At 36.1% G+C, this 17,233-nt stretch overlaps 2 protein-coding genes and 1 non-coding gene across 3 annotated transcripts; 1 reads left to right on the top strand and 2 right to left on the bottom strand.

Moving 5' to 3' along the window:
* Positions 1–5,959: 5,959 nt before the first annotated feature.
* Positions 5,960–8,135, bottom strand: LOC111794553 (uncharacterized). Its single transcript, XM_087118482.1, has 2 exons — positions 7,022–8,135; positions 5,960–6,579 (listed from the first exon to the last, which is right to left on the bottom strand). Exons 1-2 carry the CDS (start codon positions 8,133–8,135, stop codon positions 5,960–5,962), a joined length of 1,734 nt encoding a protein of 577 aa, XP_086974608.1.
* On the top strand, positions 7,450–7,555 carry LOC111782942 (small nucleolar RNA R71). Its single transcript, XR_002813241.1, has one exon. It is a non-coding gene; the product is annotated as a small nucleolar RNA R71 (small nucleolar RNA).
* A 2,742-nt stretch (positions 8,136–10,877) lies between the features above and the next one.
* LOC147788907 (glycosyl hydrolase 5 family protein-like) lies at positions 10,878–13,319 on the bottom strand. The gene is made up of 3 exons (XM_087118320.1): positions 12,741–13,319; positions 11,572–12,169; positions 10,878–11,365 (listed from the first exon to the last, which is right to left on the bottom strand). The coding sequence occupies exons 1-3, from the start codon at positions 13,317–13,319 to the stop codon at positions 10,935–10,937; spliced, it is 1,608 nt and encodes a 535-aa protein (XP_086974446.1). The 3' UTR covers positions 10,878–10,934.
* Between the last annotated feature and the right edge of the window lie 3,914 nt (positions 13,320–17,233).

The raw sequence follows: 17,233 nt of genomic DNA, 5'->3' as shown, positions 1-17,233 counted from the left end.
CAGTATGATAATATCTTGGTTAACTCATTCCGTTGAAGCACATATCGCTAAAGGCATTATTCACGCCAAGACATCTCATCAAGTGTGGGTTGATCTTCACGAACAATTCTCACAAAAGAATGCTCCAGCAATTTTTCAGATACAAAAGTCGATAGCAACGATGTCACAAGGAACCATGACACTGTCAGCATATTTCACCAAGCTCAAAGCACTCTGGGATGAACTGGAAGCGTACCGCACACCATTTACTTGTAATCAACGTCAAATACATGATCAACGCGAAGAAGACAAGTTGATGCAATTGCTCATGGGGCTCAATGAGTCTTATAAAACGGTGAGATCTAACATATTGATGATGACTCCATTACCTAATGTGAGGCAAGCCTATTCATTACTTGTACAAGAAGAGATGCAGCGTCAGGTAACTTCTGAACCTACTGAGAATTTCTCGATTGCATCAGCAGTGCAGAAGAAAACAAAATATTCAAAATTCGCCAAGGACAAATCATGTGAACACTGCAATAAAAGTGGTCATACAATTAATGAGTGTCGAATCCTTAAGTTTCACTGTAAATTTTGTGATAGAAGGAGACATACAGAAGGTCGGTGTCGGCAAAAAAATAATTATGGAAGGGCAAGACAAGTCAATCAACGCAACAATCGTGGATATCGATCATCTGCAAATATGGCCGATGTTTTTCAGTTGAATATAGAAGAACAGTCACCTAATTCCATTCCAAATTTTTCTTCTGAGCAATTACAACAGATAGCACAAGCCTTATCTGCAATCAATCATCACCCTTCTGGTAATTCTGACAATCACATCAATGTTGCAGGTTTGTTTCCAGTATTTACATTATCTATTAACTTTGCGAGTTCTAATTCATGGATTCTCGATAGTGGAGCTACGGATCATATCGTATCAAAATCTTCTGTTATGACTGAACCGAAGGCTGCCATCATGTCTACAATAAATTTACCTAATGGAGGGACAGCACATGTGTCGCATACTGGCAATATTTCCCTTAGCCCTGACCTTAAATTAAACAATGTTTTATGTGTGCCTTCATTCAATTTAAACCTAATGTCCATCAGCAAACTTACCAATGACTTGAAATGTTATGCACCTTCTATCCTGATTCTTGTGTGATGCAGGACTTGGCTACGGGGAAGATGATTGGCTCGGGTAAACAATTTGGAGGTCTCTATCATATTTCTTCATCTCCAATCAAATCTTCAGCTCATCAAATATCTCAGTCATCTGATTTGTGGCATTTACGCCTACGTCATCCTTCTTTTTCTCGTTTTAAATTTCTAGCTGATCAATTGCATCTTAATAATGCTAGTTATTCTCATAACTGTAGTATATGCCCGTTAGCAAAATAAAGTAGGTTGTCTTTTCCAAGAAGTTCAATAACAACCCATTCTGCCTTTGATTTGATACATTGTGATGTTTGGGGACCACATAAAATTCCTACCCATTCTGGTTTGCGTTTTTTTCTGACTATTGTTGATGATTTTACTCGATGTACTTGGGTTTTTCTAATGCAACATAAGTCAGAAGTACATCATTTGTTAATGAACTTTGTTAAATTCGTTCAAACTCAATTGCATACTACTATCAAAATAGTTCGATCAGATAATGGGACTCAGTTCCTATCTTTGCAACCATTTTTTACTTCTTGTGGCATTGAATTTCAGCGCACTTGTGTCTATACTCCAAAACAAAATGGAGTCGTAGAACGTAAGCATCGTCATATCCTAAATATAGCTAGGGCTCTTCTCTTTAAGTCATAGGTTCCACTTAAGTTTTTGGGAGAGAGCATTTATGCTGTTTATCTTATAAATAGAACGCCATCACCATTGTTATCTAACAAGACACCCTTTGAAGCACTCTACAAACGACCACCTACATTTCATCATCTTAAATTTTTGGGTTGTAAATCTTATGCAACTATAGTACATCCTAAGCAAAAATTTGAACCTCGGGCAATTTCTTGTGTTTTCGTAGGATATCCTTGTGGTCATAAAGGTTACAAGTTGTATGACATGCAATCTCACAAATTCTTTATTAGCCGTGATGTTAAATTTTGTGAAGATGATTTTCCTTTTTCATCAGCTTCACAAACTTTGACATTAGCTCTTTTGACTCCTATTGTACCACTTCATGATCCTATTCCTCCTTCACCTCCTATTCCTTCACCTACTACTTCGTCGTCTCCTCCACCTTCTGTTCCTTCTCTAGATTCACCCACTAATTCTAATCCTATCCCACCTGATATATCAGTTCCACTCCGACGTTCTACTCGTACGTACTAAACAACCTCCAGCTTGGCATAAGGATTATGAGATGTCTTCTGGAGACAATCATTTAACCTCTAGCTCAAATCTCATCACTGGCACCAGGTATCCACTTCATCATTACCTTTCATTCTCTCCTTTTTCTCCTACTCAACGTGCTTTTCTAGCTCTTATTACATCTCAGACAGAACCTAAAACCTATGACGAGGCAGTTGGTGACCCGTTATGGCAGCAGGCTATGAATGATGAAATTGCAGCTTTGGAACGTAATCATACTTGGTGTCTCGTTCCTCTACCACCTGGTCATAAAGCTATTGGTTGTCGTTGGGTGTACAAAATTAAATACAACTCTGATGGTTCTGTTGAACGTTATAAAGCTCGACTGGTAGCAAAGGGATACAATCAGGTTGAAGGTATTGATTACACAGAGACATTTTCTCCTACAGCGAAACTTACTACACTTCGTTGCTTACTCACTGTTGCTGCTGCCCGAAAATGGTTTACCCATCAGTTGGATGTTCAAAATGCCTTTCTCCATGGTAATCTAGACGAGGAAGTCTATATGTCTTTACCACCAAGTCTTCGCCGACAGGGGGAGAATACAGTATGTCGGCTCCTTAAATCTCCTTATGTATTAAAATAGGCTTCTCGCAATTGGTTCTCCATATTTTCTATCACTATACAAAATGCAGGCTACACTCAGTCCAAAGCAGATTACTCTTTATTTACTAGGAGTAGAGGTACTTCTTTCACTGTAGTTCTAATCTATGTTGATGATATTCTGTTGACAGGCAATGATCTCAAAGAAATTCAATATCTCAAGACTACTTTACTCAAGAAATTTCTTATCAAAGATTAGGGGAATTTGAAATATTCTCTAGGCATTGAATTTTCTCGATCTAGAAAAGGAATTTTTATGTCTCAAAGGAAGTATGCTCTAGAAATCCTTCAAGACACAGGTCTTACAAGAGCACGTCCAGAAAAATTTCCTATGGAGCAAAATCTGAAACTTTCTTTAACTGACGGGGAGAAGTTGAATGATTCAAGTAAATACAGACGGTTGATTGGCAGATTAATATATTTGACCGTTACTAGGCCTGACATAGTTTATTCAGTTCGTATGCTTAGACAATTTATGCATGAACCAAGCAAACCACATTGGGAGGCAGCTCTTCGAGTTTTGAGATACATCAAAGGTACACTTGGTCAAGGACTCCTACTACCATCTGAAAACAATTTAAGATTACAAGCATATTGCGATTCTGACTGGGGTGGTTGTCGAACTTCCAGACGGTCTATTTCTGGGTTCTGCATTTTTCTCGAAAATTCAATTATTTCTTGGAAGTCTAAAAAGCAGACTAATGTGTCCAGATCATCAGCAGAAGCCGAGCATCGAGCTATGACAAATACTTGTTTAGAGTTAACTTGGTTTAGATATATTTTTCAAGACTTGAATGTTACACTATCCGAACCAGCATTATTATATTGTGATAATCAAGCAGCATTACATATTGCAGCCAATCCAGTTTTTCATGAACTTACGTAACACATTGAAATAGATTGTCATATAGTTCGAGAAAAGTTACAAGCTGGAATCAACAAACCGTGTTATGTCTTGACTAAAATGCAATTGGTAGATGTTTTCACTAAAGCTTTGGGAAGACACCAGTTTGATTTTTTGAAGGACAAGTTGGGTGTGATTGACATACACTCTCTAACTTGAGGGGGAGTATTAAGATATGATATTTGGAGATATATTTTAATAATTAGGTAGGGAGTATATCTTAGACATTTTGGGAGTTGTTAGTAGTATATTTTATGTTAGATTTGATTAACAGTATATTTTATCTTATTTACAAGATTTAGTTAGTTATATATTTTTTCTCATTTTTAGGTATTAGTTGATAGTTTGTATCCTATTTAAAATGTGGTAAACATTAATGAAGATCATACTTTCGATCCCAATTCTATTTCTATTTCTCATTTTTAACAGCTTGCATAATAGATAGGATGAAGTACCTTCCCCTTTTCTGTCCTGACATTGCCCCCACAGCATGGCCACTAGCATCACACATCAACTCAAATGGTGAATCCCAATCGGGAGTTGACATTACAGGAGCTGTGGTCAGCGCTGTCTTTAATACTTGGAAGGGAGCCATGCATTGTTTGTCAAAAACGAATTTTCTATTTGACTCCAACAAACTACACAACGGTTTTGCGATCTTGGATAAATATTTAATAAACCTCTTATAAAACCCTGCATAGCCCAAAAAGCTTCTTAAGCCTTTAACTGACGTAGGTGGATTCAATCTTTTGATAGCTTCTATCTTGGCTCTATCAACTTCTATTCCTAGATCTTGTGGCCTAGCACTATTCCCTCATTGACCATGAAATGACATTTTAACCAATTCAGGACAAGATTCTTCTCTTCACATCTTTGTAGAACCTTCCCCAAATCGCACAAACAAGTCTCAAAAGATTCTCCATAAACCGAAAAGTCATCCATGAATATCTCCATAAATGTTTCTACCATATCTGTAAAAATGGCCATCATGCAACATTGAAATGTTGCTGAAGCATTATATAGTCCAAAGGGCATTTGTCTAAAGGCAAAAATTCCATATGGGCATGTAAATGTAGTTTTCTCTTGATCTTCTAAACTGATTGTAATTTGATTGTATCACAAATAACCATCCTAGAAGCAATAATGTGACTTTCCAACAAGCGTATCAAGATTTTGATCAATGAACGGTAAGGGAAAATGATCCTTACGTGTCGCTTTGTTTAGCCTTCTATAATCCATGCAAATTCTCCATCCATTCACTATTCTAGTGGGGATCAACTCATTATTCTCATTTGTCATTACTGTTATCCCTCTTTTCTTCGGAACACATTGAATAGGACTGACCCAGCTGCTGTTTACAATTGGATAAATTATACCAGCATCTAGCCATTTGAGAATCTCCTTTCTAACGACCTCCTTGATCATGGGATTTAATCGTCTTTGTTGCTCAATGAATTTAACTTTTCCTTCCTCCAATTGTATCTTGTGCATGCATAGTGAAGGGCCAATTCCCTCTATATCCGCCAATGTCCAACCTATCGCCCCCTTGTGCTTCTTCAATGTTTCTAGGAGCATATCCTCTTGAGCCGAAGATAGTGTCGCTGAGATGATGATGGGTAGTGTCTTCTTGTCACCTAAATAAGCATATTTAAGGTTAGGAGGTAGTGGTTTCAAGTCCAGCTGCGGTGCTCTCTCAATAGATGATCTCATCGGTGAACTCTTTCTTCTCTCACATTCTAGTGACTCAAAAGTTCTGCTGAATTCACCTAAAACTGCTAACTATTCTATTCTGTCATTCCAGCTCCTGTCTTCTTCCTGCTCGCTTTCCCCATCATCCCATTCCTCGGTCGCTGGTTGTTCTGTCAATTTATATACTGGTGAGCATCCTCTGTCACTGCTAGATATTTCATGCTGTCATTGATATTAAATTCAACTTTTTGGTCACCCATTCTTAACGTGATGGTTCCTTTGTAGACATATACTAATATTCTTCCGGTCTTCAAAATAGCCTACCCAAAATAATTGGTACATCATGATTGGCTTCATAATCTAAAATGATAAAATTTGCAAGAAATATGAATTTGTCAACTTGACTTAAGATGTCCTCAATGTTTCCTTCGAGATAAGTGATGGAACTATCGCTAGTTGTAAGGTGACTGTAGTCGTTCTAGCCTCTCCAATCCCCAAATTCTTGTAAATGGATAGAGGCATTAAGTTGATGCTTTCTCCCAAGTCACATAATGCTCTTCCTAGCTCCTTTCCTCCAATTGATACGAGAATAGTGAACGACCTAGGGTCTTTCTCCTTTAGAGGGATCTTGTTCTTCAATATTGCACTACACTCTTCATTTAGTGACACCACCTTAAATTCTTCACACTTCCTTCTATTAGTGAGTACATCCTTCAAGAATTTCACATAATTTGGCATTTGCTTCAAAGCTTCCACTAGTAGTATGTTTATATGAATTTCCTTCAGAATATCCATAAACTTCTCAAAATGGACTTCCTCTTTCTTTCTTTTTATTCTTTGTGGAAAAGGAGGTGTTGGTGTGTATGTTCTGCTCTCTTGTCCAGTTGTTTGCATTTTAGGCTGCTCCTCAATTTCTGCATAATCCTTGTTGTGTTCTTTCTGTACAGCAGGTTCCTCATTCCTCTGCTGTGTATCAGTAGTTTCTTGGGAATGGCTGTCACCTTGTTCTGCACTTTTTTTCTCCCCTGCTGGGTATTTTTTTTCCACTTCTCAACACTATTGCTTGACATTGCTCTTTGCCTTCTCTTTTTGGTGTTTCGGTGTCTGCTGGCAGCTTCCCAAGAGGCCTATTTCGTAACTCAGTTGCTAATTGACCTACTTGAACTTCCAAATTTCGCGATGAGGCTTGTTGATTTTGTATCACGACATCATTTTTAGCCATATATTCCTCTATTAGGCTTTCAATAGATGTTCCCGATGTGTATTGAGCTTGGCTAGTTCCTTTCCCTTGGATGTTGACTTGTTGAGAACTATAAGCCAATTGATTTTGTAATCCAAAACCCGGAGGGTAATTTGTTTTAGGTGGCATTTGTTGTTTGGATGAGCCTTGTCTCTTCCATGAGAAGTTTGGATGATTTCTCCACCCCGGATTATAAGTATTTTAGAAGGGATTATTTTTTGAGTTGCCTTGACTAGCTTGATTCCCGACATAGAAAATTGAGGCCGAATTGCTTGGACATTTATCAAAGGTGTATTCCTCTCCACAATATACACAAGATTCGGCTACTGTCTGGTTAATTACAGCAGCTGTATGGACTGGTGCTTTAAACATGAAGTCTTGTCCCAACGCTAGATTTTGTAAAATATTAGTCACCGAAGCTAGTTGAGCTTTGATAGAAGACAAAGCATCAACTTCAAGTACTCTTCGAGTCTTCTTTCCTTGATTGCTTCTCACATCGGCCCATTGACAATTGTTAGATGTTATTCTCTCTAAAATCTCATATGCTTCATTGTATGTCTTTGACAAAATAGCTCCATTGGCGGAAGCATCAACTACATGTTTAGTAGCAATATTTAATCCATTGTAGAAAGTCTCCATTTGTATACAATGAGGTAGTCCATGGTGAGGACACTTTCTAAGCATCTCCTTAAATCTCTCCCAAGCTTCACTTAGTGTCTCATCTTCAAACTGTTGAATAACAACAATCTCATTTCTGAACCGTGCGTTTACAGTGGGTGGAAAATACTTGATAAAAAATTTCTCTGCTAGACTATTCCAAGAATCAATTGTTTCCGGTGCTAAGGTATTCAACCATGATTTAGCACCATCCCTCAATGAATATGGGAATAAGCTCAGTCTAATCACATCTTTATCCAGTCCTTGGAATCGAAATGAGTCACTAACTCCCAAAAATGACTTTAGGTGTAGGTGAGGATCTTTCGACGGCAGTCCATGAAATTGCCCAATGGTTTGCAACATTTGAAACATCACGGGTTTTAGCTCAAACGTGGTTGCTTGCATTTTGGGTCTAATAATGCACGGATTTAGCTCTTCCACAGCTAGGTGTGCATATGCTCGGATCGCTCTTTCTCTGTCATCTGCTAAATTTATGGCATTGGAAGTAATTCTCTCTTGATTAGACATCATCGCTTGATTTTCAAACTCCCAATTCAACTGGGCTCCAAGTTCTATTTGCTGTATATTCTGTTCTATCATTTTCTTTTTCTCCTTCCACCTTCGTCTAAATGTTCTCTCTATTTCAGGATCCAAAATAAATTCCAAACCTGTAAGTGGGTTCATACACAGAATTCTGCATCAGTAAACTCAATTCTTCCGCAGTAAATACAATAGTTGAAAATTCAACTTACTATGGCTTCTTGTTGGCTCTAGATCACGAAAATCTACAAGTAAAATAACCAAATTAGGTTCCCCGGCAACGGCGCAAAAAACTTGATCGCTTGTGGATGTATATAATAAAATGATGTAAACTTCACAAGAATAAGTGAAAGTATACACTACCACAAGTAGCAAGTAATAAGTAAATTATCGATTCCACAGAGAATTTATCTTTTTGGTTAATTTTATCGCTGGAAATTAAGTGAGTTTTTGGGTAACATTCAAATGGGTGTTGGTGATTTTAACTACTTAAACAAAACTAAAACAGAGTGCCACTGCTGTCGAAAAACAAAAAATGATGAGAGAAAATCAACTATAATGAGGAAGGTTCCGCTAAGAGAGATTTAATAGGTAAGTTGTTGAGTTTTGTGGTAAATTTTAGTTCCTTTTAATAGATTCCTAGGCCCACTTCCGAGGGTCAAGAATGGTGATTATTTCCATAATCGTTATAATTTCTATTAACAAGACTCTGGGAGAAGAATTATTCCTAACCCTTCGATTACCCTTCAAGTGTCCTTGCTATGGAACTCTACGAGAAGAATTATTCCTAACCCTTCTATTACCCTTCAAGTCTCCTTGCTATGGAACTCTAGGAGAAGAATTATTCCTAACGCTTCTATTACCCTTCAAGTCTCCTTGCTATGGAAATAGAGTATTAAAGAGGATTTCATTGCTCCCTCTCTTCTCCCGAATAGGAGAACAACTATGTATGTAAAGTAGCTAATTAAACACACATGTAAATCATTAACAACAACTCTTTAATAAACTAAAATCATACCGTAACCATACTTAAACTATATAAAACTCTTTCGCCTCCCCTATAAAGTTTAACTCTCCATACAAATTGAATTAAACAGAGGAACCCACATCTTAATCATATAAAATTGATAGAATAAGAAAAGAGAGTAAGGAAATACAGAGTTATCCAACTTTGTTGCCGTTCTTCAATGGAAGTTCCCTTCCCTTGAGCACTCACATCCACCTCTTTGCCCTAATCAATCCTTGTTGGTCTCCTTTTCCTTCTGCTGTCAACAGCTGCTGGATTAGGGTTTTCTTCTTCTTCTCTGGTTTCATAGCAATTCACTGCAGCAGAGGCTGCTGCTGTGTAATTCGATTTTTCTCCCCAAAGTGTGGCTCCCCTCCTCTTGGTCTTCCTTTTCCTTTTATATTGAGCATGGGTTCCCCCTTAGGGCTGAAAAGGTATAAGTTGTCCACATAGGATGTTCCTCATTGGGTAATCAATGACCCACCTGGGCTAATGATGTGGATTTAAAATTTACATGTCATCCCCCATTTATTTCCAGATTTGCTACTCCCTCATGGTTCAACATAAATGTCTGAAATTTTACCACATAACTCAATTAAATGTACAATTACGATCGATTTATGCCAAATCATATTTTTTTCATGTTGGACCACAATAAATGATTTCATGCTCACTAAGTAGAATAAATGGGGTAAATAATGAGAAAATGGTGAATAAGAGTGCCATATTAAATACAAAAAGACTTGATAGGACTCTACTTTTAGAGAGTTATCAGTAACCTTAGAGTAAATAAAAAGTCTTAAACTACATTAATTAAATATAATAACTCAAGATTATCATCCACAACAAACAAAAAAAAAAAAAAAAAAAAAAAAAAATTGTTACCATCGAAGAATCTTCCTTGAAGTGCATATTGCATTATAGAGATGTTTTGGATCATGTAAAAAACTCACCCCCAAAAGTTTATTTTCTCGGGCCATTTTTCTTTCTTGTTTTAAAGGGGGTACCACGGGCTACTTTTTTGTCAGTTTCTCACAGCAGCATCATTGACAAGTTCTAAACAAACATCGTACCTAACAATCATTGTGCACTTATGATGACATCAAGAAAGATGGCAGTTCTCAACTGATATTGTATCTTACTATTGTCATAAAGATGCACAGACAATTGTTTTGATGTTACTTTTTTTCAGTATCATCATACCCCAACTTCCATCACATCATACGATGACACTGATGGCAGTTTTGAAACCATCGGTGACAATGCATTACTGACTGAAATTTTGGTAGTGAATGTATCAAAATTTAGAGAGAAATTTTTTTACTTCTTCCTTGTTAAAATGATGTGGCTTCACCTTGCAAGGAAATTTTTATTTTGTCTAATGCTCAAAGAGACGATTTCTAAAATATACTTCCAATATGATTCAACATATTTTGTAATTTGTTTTAATCTAAATTTAACATTTGAAGTGTAGAAATTGAACCATGACTTTAGCTGATAGAGCAAACATGGAACCGTACTGGAATGGGCAAAAGAACATAGTATTTTGTGTTGTGTTTTTTCCCCCTTTTTTAGTTCAAGAATCGGAGATGAGAAGATTGAAACATCATCATTTACAATGACAAAGTGTGTGTGTCATCCACTAGGTATGCTAGAATTGGCAAAATACACCGTACTTGAGGGATGTGAATGCGGAAGGCCAATTTTATAAATGATATCATATCATATGCGCTAAGCTAATAAATTAAATTAAAGAGTGAGGAAACTCACGACGTAATGGAATATCATCGGACAAGTTAATAAGAAAAATAATGGTTTCAAATAGAGAGAAAGATCGTTCAACAATACAGTAATATGTCTTTAATGAAAGCTCTGTATCTTTAATGAAATGAATAAAGACCATGTGAAATATACAATAATATAATTACCACTCGAGATTACTTTATAAGTACATTTGATTGAACAAGCTTAAACCATTGACTTTGGGGATCTTCTTGGCATTGAGAATCATCTTGACACATGCATTTCTTAGTCACGATTTGAAGTGAATGTGAAGACCTTTGCAAGCACAGGGTCAGTCCTTGTTCATCACTAGTGGCCAGTTGAAGTTTGGCATTTGAAGCATATTTCCAAGAACTTTGTTTGCTCGAGCAATCTTGAGACAAAATTGGAGGGAGTCCATCTCCTACGGCTTTCAAACATAGTATAGATCCCGACAACTTAATTGGATCTCCATCTTCATCGTGGCTCCAACGATTAGAAGTCTTACAACTACTAATTCTTAATTGATACTTCTTGTTCGTTCTCACACACTCGCCACTTTGAGGATGGTACATTATGAATGATGTTGTGAGATTTGAACTTGGATCTGTGTCGGAAGCAACCGTCTTGATTATTTCATTAGTAGGGACAGAGGAGTAAAATCTTAAAATTGAAAGCAATAGATCTTATTCTTAAAAAATAAAAAAAAATAAAAAAATAAAAAAACTGAAAAACCAATGGTAGAAGACCAAGGGTTAGAAAAGTAACCTATAAATGTAAAAGATGGGGAAGAAATCGCAGAATTTATCGTACCTTGAAGTTTTGTTTGCATAAGCTGAAATCTTTGATGAAATTTAGGGTTTTTGGCTTGCGTAAAATTTGAATTTAAGACACCAAAAGTTTCCTCAGCATTTTTCACGCCTTCTCGGTAGTAGTAGCTACCTTGCAAAGCCCACAAGCCCCAGTCAAAATCATTCTCAGTAAGATAGGAAAAGAAGCAGCTCAAAAATCGATTTTGGCCCTCGTTTGCACCAGTTTGGTCGATCCCAAATTCACTAACAAATAGAGGCACGGGATTTTGTCCTCTCACTAGAAATCCAGCTCGGTCTTCAAATCCTTGGTTAACGTTTGCACAAAATGTGTTTAATGGCTTTGATGTCCACGACCCGCCCATGTTGTTTGTGAAGGAGTACAAGTGAGCCTCAAATACGAGTTTGTTGTCTAAGTTAAAGCCCAAAGATTTGTTCTTCATGAAGCTGAGATCAGTGTCGTAGCCTAGCCCAGAAACCACCACTAGTGCATTTGGGTTGATTTGATGAATAAGCTTAGCTCCTTGGCTCATGTACTGAAACCACTTGTCAACATTCTGGTTTGGTCCTCGCAGCTCGTTTCTCAAGCTCATTGCTATCACCTTTTGCATATTTATTATCATGGAATCGTTCAAAACATAATCTTTAATAATGCTTCATCGAATAAAGTTATTTGATCCAACTTCACCGTTGGTTTCAATTATATTCTACCGTTTAGAAAGTGTTTAATGCATCCATGGAAAATGCTATGAAACCTCCACATTGGTGAGGCTAGAAGGATCCATGATATAAGCAAAGAAAAATTATCTCCATGCTATGAAACCTCTTAGATCAAACTAAGAGCAAAGACGTTTATGCCCAAAGTAAACAATTATCCACACAATTGTAGAATAGTGGATAAAAATTTATAATCACCTAAAATAACACTTAAGGTTTGCTATGCTCTAGGGTATGACGGCGGAGAAGAAAACTATACCATCGTGCAATACTATATTGCTTGTGCATGCTTGTGAACTCGTGGACAAAAAGGAAAAAAGAAATATCTTTTGAGACAGAGCAAGTTACCGAACTTAAGATTTGTACTATGATATCACTCATATTTCTGTAGTTTTAAAAGTTTCAAAAAGAAAAAAGAAATTAAAAAAAAACAAAAAAAGGAAAAAAAAAGCATACTTGAGATTTATGTTTTAGACTTTGAGCGGCCAAGCCAATTCCTTGTAGCCATTCTTGAGGATCAAAATAACGATCTCCAAAGAAGCCATTGCCATCGTCATCGTTACAGCACCAACGTGGTTGGCTTATATGGTTATCTGAAACCACCATGACTCCATGTGTTGCAAGTGAATCAACAACAGCTCCATAAGTTTCAACAAGAGTCATGTTCAACATAAAAGGATTATTTTGGGTTATGCCTGTCATGGCATTTTTCATATCAAAATTCTCGAGGGATTGTAGAACGGTCAAATTGGCATAGCGTGTGAACATGTGGATTGAGTACGTCAAGCGCACACAATTGAACTGCAACTTTGCTACCATAGCGGTGATGCTGTCAAGCGGCTGGAGGTGAAGACCCTCTGCGAGCATGGCCTGCATGTGAGATGGCCAGTTTACGCACACCAACTTCACACGTTGGCCCGTTGTTGCATCGATGATCCATCTTCCACTGGTTGAAAGAGGCAATGAGTAGGCTTTGGCAGTTAACAAGACAAAAACACAAGCTAGAGCAATATCTTTCAATTGTTTTCCTGCCATTTTAGCTCTGCTTTGAATTCAATGATTTCAAGTCTGCTTATTGAAACACACAATTCTTCGATATTTATAGTCGCTCATAGTAATCTATATTAAAACAAAGGTAGAGCTGGATAAGGTAAAAATAACTTGTAACAAATTAAAATATGAGATGTTCTAACTATATTTTGCTTTAAACTCTAAATTTACGACCAAAATCCTATTCATGATTTTAAAGTTTGTTAGTTGAATCCTTAAGCCAATGCTTGGAAGGATTTTGAAGCAGAGTATGCTTCTGCGCACAAGTTGTATGTAACCGTTCAACTTAAGATTTTTCTTCTCTTCTTATTATTGTTATTATTGTTTTTAACTCGAGTGAAGTAATATCTTAATTGAAGAAATTTTCATAACTCAAAAAGTATGGTAAGCTTTGCTATATAAGGAATTGAATGCTTAAGCATTCACCTTAGCTACTATTTTTATATTCAATTTGTGACGAGGATCATGCTCCAATATTTGATAAAAAAGAAACCTAGAAGAAGAACACATGCTCTAACATATTACTTTTGTTCACACTAAGTTTCTCGACTTAACTAGTTTGTTAGCCACATTTATGGGTGGTTAACGAATTTGCAAGAAATTAGATAAGTAAAGCGAACAAACTTTGAACTAATTTGAAGGTAGTAAAGAGTATATGAATATATACACTACAACAAATAATAGATATGATAGCTTACGAAAAATGCTATCATAGACTTTTTATATCGTTTTTCGTACGTCGTGACAGCCCATGTTATTAAAAGTTTGGAACTTTTTATAGCATTTTTTTATAGCTATAATAGATGCTATAATAGAATGACGTTTTATAGCATTTTTTATAGCTATAATCGATGCTATAAAAGAGTATAAATTTATAGCTTATATACGTTGCTATAAAAACATTTTATAGCTATATAGACCTTTAAATTAATGCTATAATAAAATTAATTATTCATTTATAATCATTATAGTTACCATAATAAAATTTTAATAACATTCTTTTAATAAAATTTAATTCAAATACTAAATAAACACGTAAAATACTCCTAGCACATTAAATACCATGACTTCCATTCATAATTGAGATTTCATAATCTATTTCCATTACAATAGTAGTATCCCATCATTTCCTAAAATAAAGTTATACAAACGATACAAGATAAAATATTCTCCACTACTTGCAATGATTTTCAACGTCTGGAACCGTTATCATGATACGACTTTATAGTGCAAGTCCTCTATCCCAGAATCATCTATTGACAGAAAAAAATAATAGGCAACCTGAACTAGCTCTAGATGCAACTACTCTGGAATATTCAACATTAGCAACAAAGAGACGATCCCCTAACAGGACAGCAGTTGACCCGACATCTTTCTACATGCCTCTCTCTTCTTTAATATAGTCTGCATGTTTAAAAACCTCAGCTGCAAAATAAGTATTTTCTTAGTTTATGCTCCACTAGTAAGGCAACAGGAAAATATGAAATTATAGGCACAAATTATAACTTCTTACTAATAGCTGTCTTTGTGTCTTTGATAAAGTCGTGATGGCTACTTTGGTTATTGAAAAAATTGCACTTAAGGTATTCCGTTGTTCTTGACCCAAGTACATCAGAGTGTCTATTAAACTGGAGAAAAGAAGGAGCATTCATGCATCACACTAGACCGTTATCATATCGAGTAACATCATCTCAGATATTTCCAGAATTACCATTAATGTTAAAACAAACAAAAAGTAACTTATCATTCTTCCATCACATGTATCATCATTTTAAATTATAGAACAACACAACAGTAATGATCAACAAAGAGTAAAAGGAGAAATATAGAAAGAAAAGGAACCTGCTCATAAGCGGGGAAGAAGATCCATTCAGGAAAATTATCCAAGATCCATTCAGGAAAATTATCCCCCACATAATTTCTTTAAATCATCTCTACTGAGAAATTATGACAAGATAATGATTGCATCCTTACCGATGATGATGAAGCAAGGTCTTCTGTATTGAGTAGGTTTACAAGTCTCATGATGAAGCAAGGTCTTCTGTATTGAGTAGTTTTGCAAGTCTAAAGTTCCCAGTGCAAAAATTTAAGATATTAGCCCTTGCTAGAGAAATAACTACTAAAGAAATTCCATCCGGTAAAACATGGAAACAATCGTACCAAGTCGGACATCATTGCTCTTCGCAAGAAACATATTGGAACACTAGAATAGAAGAAAATTTGAAAAAACAAAAAAATCAAGAACCATTAATGAGACTTATAATTGCAAGGTTGGGTATGTTAATACCTTATGGTACCTTAAGATCTCTTTGTACCACCCGATTGGAGTGCAGATGAACTACAGCTCAGCTAGTACCAACTATGCCAACCATTTGCAAAGTTTTTGAGATAAAAAAAATTGACAATCAGACATAGATTCGAAAGGAAAAAATAATCACGATTACGAACTTACTTACTCAAGAAAGTATGTCCTCTAGAAAGTATGTTCCTCTGACATTTTTTCATGTTGGACCACAATAAATGATTTCATGCTCAATAAGTAGAATACATGAGGTAAATAATGAGAGAATGGTGAATAAGAGTGCCATATTAAAAACAAAAAGACTTGATATGACTGTATCTTAGAGAGTTATCACACCCCAAATTTAAAGATTGCCCATCCTTGAGCAATCATTCTCTCCACTCTCCCCTTTTTTTCTCATTAACAAAATTTTTCTTTCTATATGGAGTATTAGGATGTTTTAGATCACATTCTTTATATTCCTTCCTCAAATTAGTTTTTCCCCACATTTCACCCTACACTTATCACTAAATCTTACAATAAAAATAACACATTTCTCACTTCCACCACCGTATTCCCCAAAACACTTCTAAATACCATTCCTTTTACCTTTGCTTTTGTGACTTGCTTCATAATTTATTTCATTAACTTTCTCTTATCACGACACAATTATTTTTTTTCCTCCCAAGAATCCTGCAAGTCATCCCTCTATTCTCTGGGTGCCTCCACTTGTGGTGCAAATCACGTAACTCTTCAAAGGATGACTATATAGGCTAACACTCATTCTCCCTTGGCTCGACTCTCTTGCTAGCATCTTGTAGTGTTTAGTGTGGCTACATTTGTGATGCAACTCACCTGAATAATAAGGATAGTTTTTTTATTTTATTTTTTTTTTAACATTTACATCCCAATTACATTCGATTCAGACATCTTCATTGGTGATGCAGATTGCCTGAACCAGCAATTGAGACAATTTGTTTGCTTTCCACTTTTTTAGCATTGAGAGTTCAAGCTTTAGGATGAAGAGGAGTAGTCTCGGGTTTGGTTTTTTTTTTTTTTTTTTTTTTTTTTGTGCTTTGCTTTGCATTTTTGATGGGGTGATAGAATTGCTTTAATACCCCCAAACTTAAACTAGCCATTGTTCTCAATGAGCATTAGTGTGGATGTCGAATCATTCTTGAAAGTAGATTGAGGTGCAGAAACTCTTGGTTATTGTTTTTGTTGGAAAAATGATCTAAAGGTTGGGTGAATTATGGGAATTCTTTCTGATTAAGGTGGATTATCATAGATTGGATCCTCAACTTTGATGAATACTCCATTCCATTTGAGCCCTTAACCCCTTTGTCCTCTCAGAGAAACACAACACTCACCTTATTGTTTTATTTATCCTATTGGAGCATTTGACAATACATCCCTCGTTCTTGCACAAAACATCATGACTGCATATGAAACCATGCATGATCTATTGCCCTTCCTAAAACTGCATCCTAAAAAAGTTTCATGCTTCTAGTGTGCATGCATGTGCATGATTCAAAATTATATGCAGTCAACAAAACAAAACAAACATAACATAAGGATGTATACTTCTAAATCAAACAACAATGTTATAAAGGGTGTG

The sequence above is a fragment of the Cucurbita pepo genome, chromosome 16 (genome assembly GCF_057944985.1).
Source record: "Cucurbita pepo subsp. pepo isolate OVF chromosome 16, ASM5794498v1, whole genome shotgun sequence".
NCBI classification, from domain to species: domain Eukaryota; kingdom Viridiplantae; phylum Streptophyta; class Magnoliopsida; order Cucurbitales; family Cucurbitaceae; genus Cucurbita; species Cucurbita pepo.
The sequence above is the reverse complement of the archived record's forward strand: the minus strand, read 5'-3'. Positions and strand labels throughout refer to the sequence as shown.

Bases quoted from the DNA above. Each gene is read 5' to 3' on its own strand.
- LOC111794553 (XM_087118482.1), bottom strand. From the start codon at position 8,135: ATGAACCCACTTACAGGTTTGGAATTTATTTTGGATCCTGAAATAGAG. The intron at 6,580-7,021 runs GCAACTCAAAAA...AATACCCAGCAG, and splicing joins CGGGAATCAAGCTAGTCAAG to GGGAGAAAAAAAGTGCAGAA.
- LOC147788907 (XM_087118320.1), bottom strand. From the start codon at position 13,319: ATGGCAGGAAAACAATTGAAAGATATTGCTCTAGCTTGTGTTTTTGTC. The intron at 12,170-12,740 runs GTATGCTTTTTT...AATATGCAAAAG, and splicing joins GTCTAAAACATAAATCTCAA to GTGATAGCAATGAGCTTGAG. The intron at 11,366-11,571 runs GTACGATAAATT...CTTCCGACACAG, and splicing joins TATGCAAACAAAACTTCAAG to ATCCAAGTTCAAATCTCACA.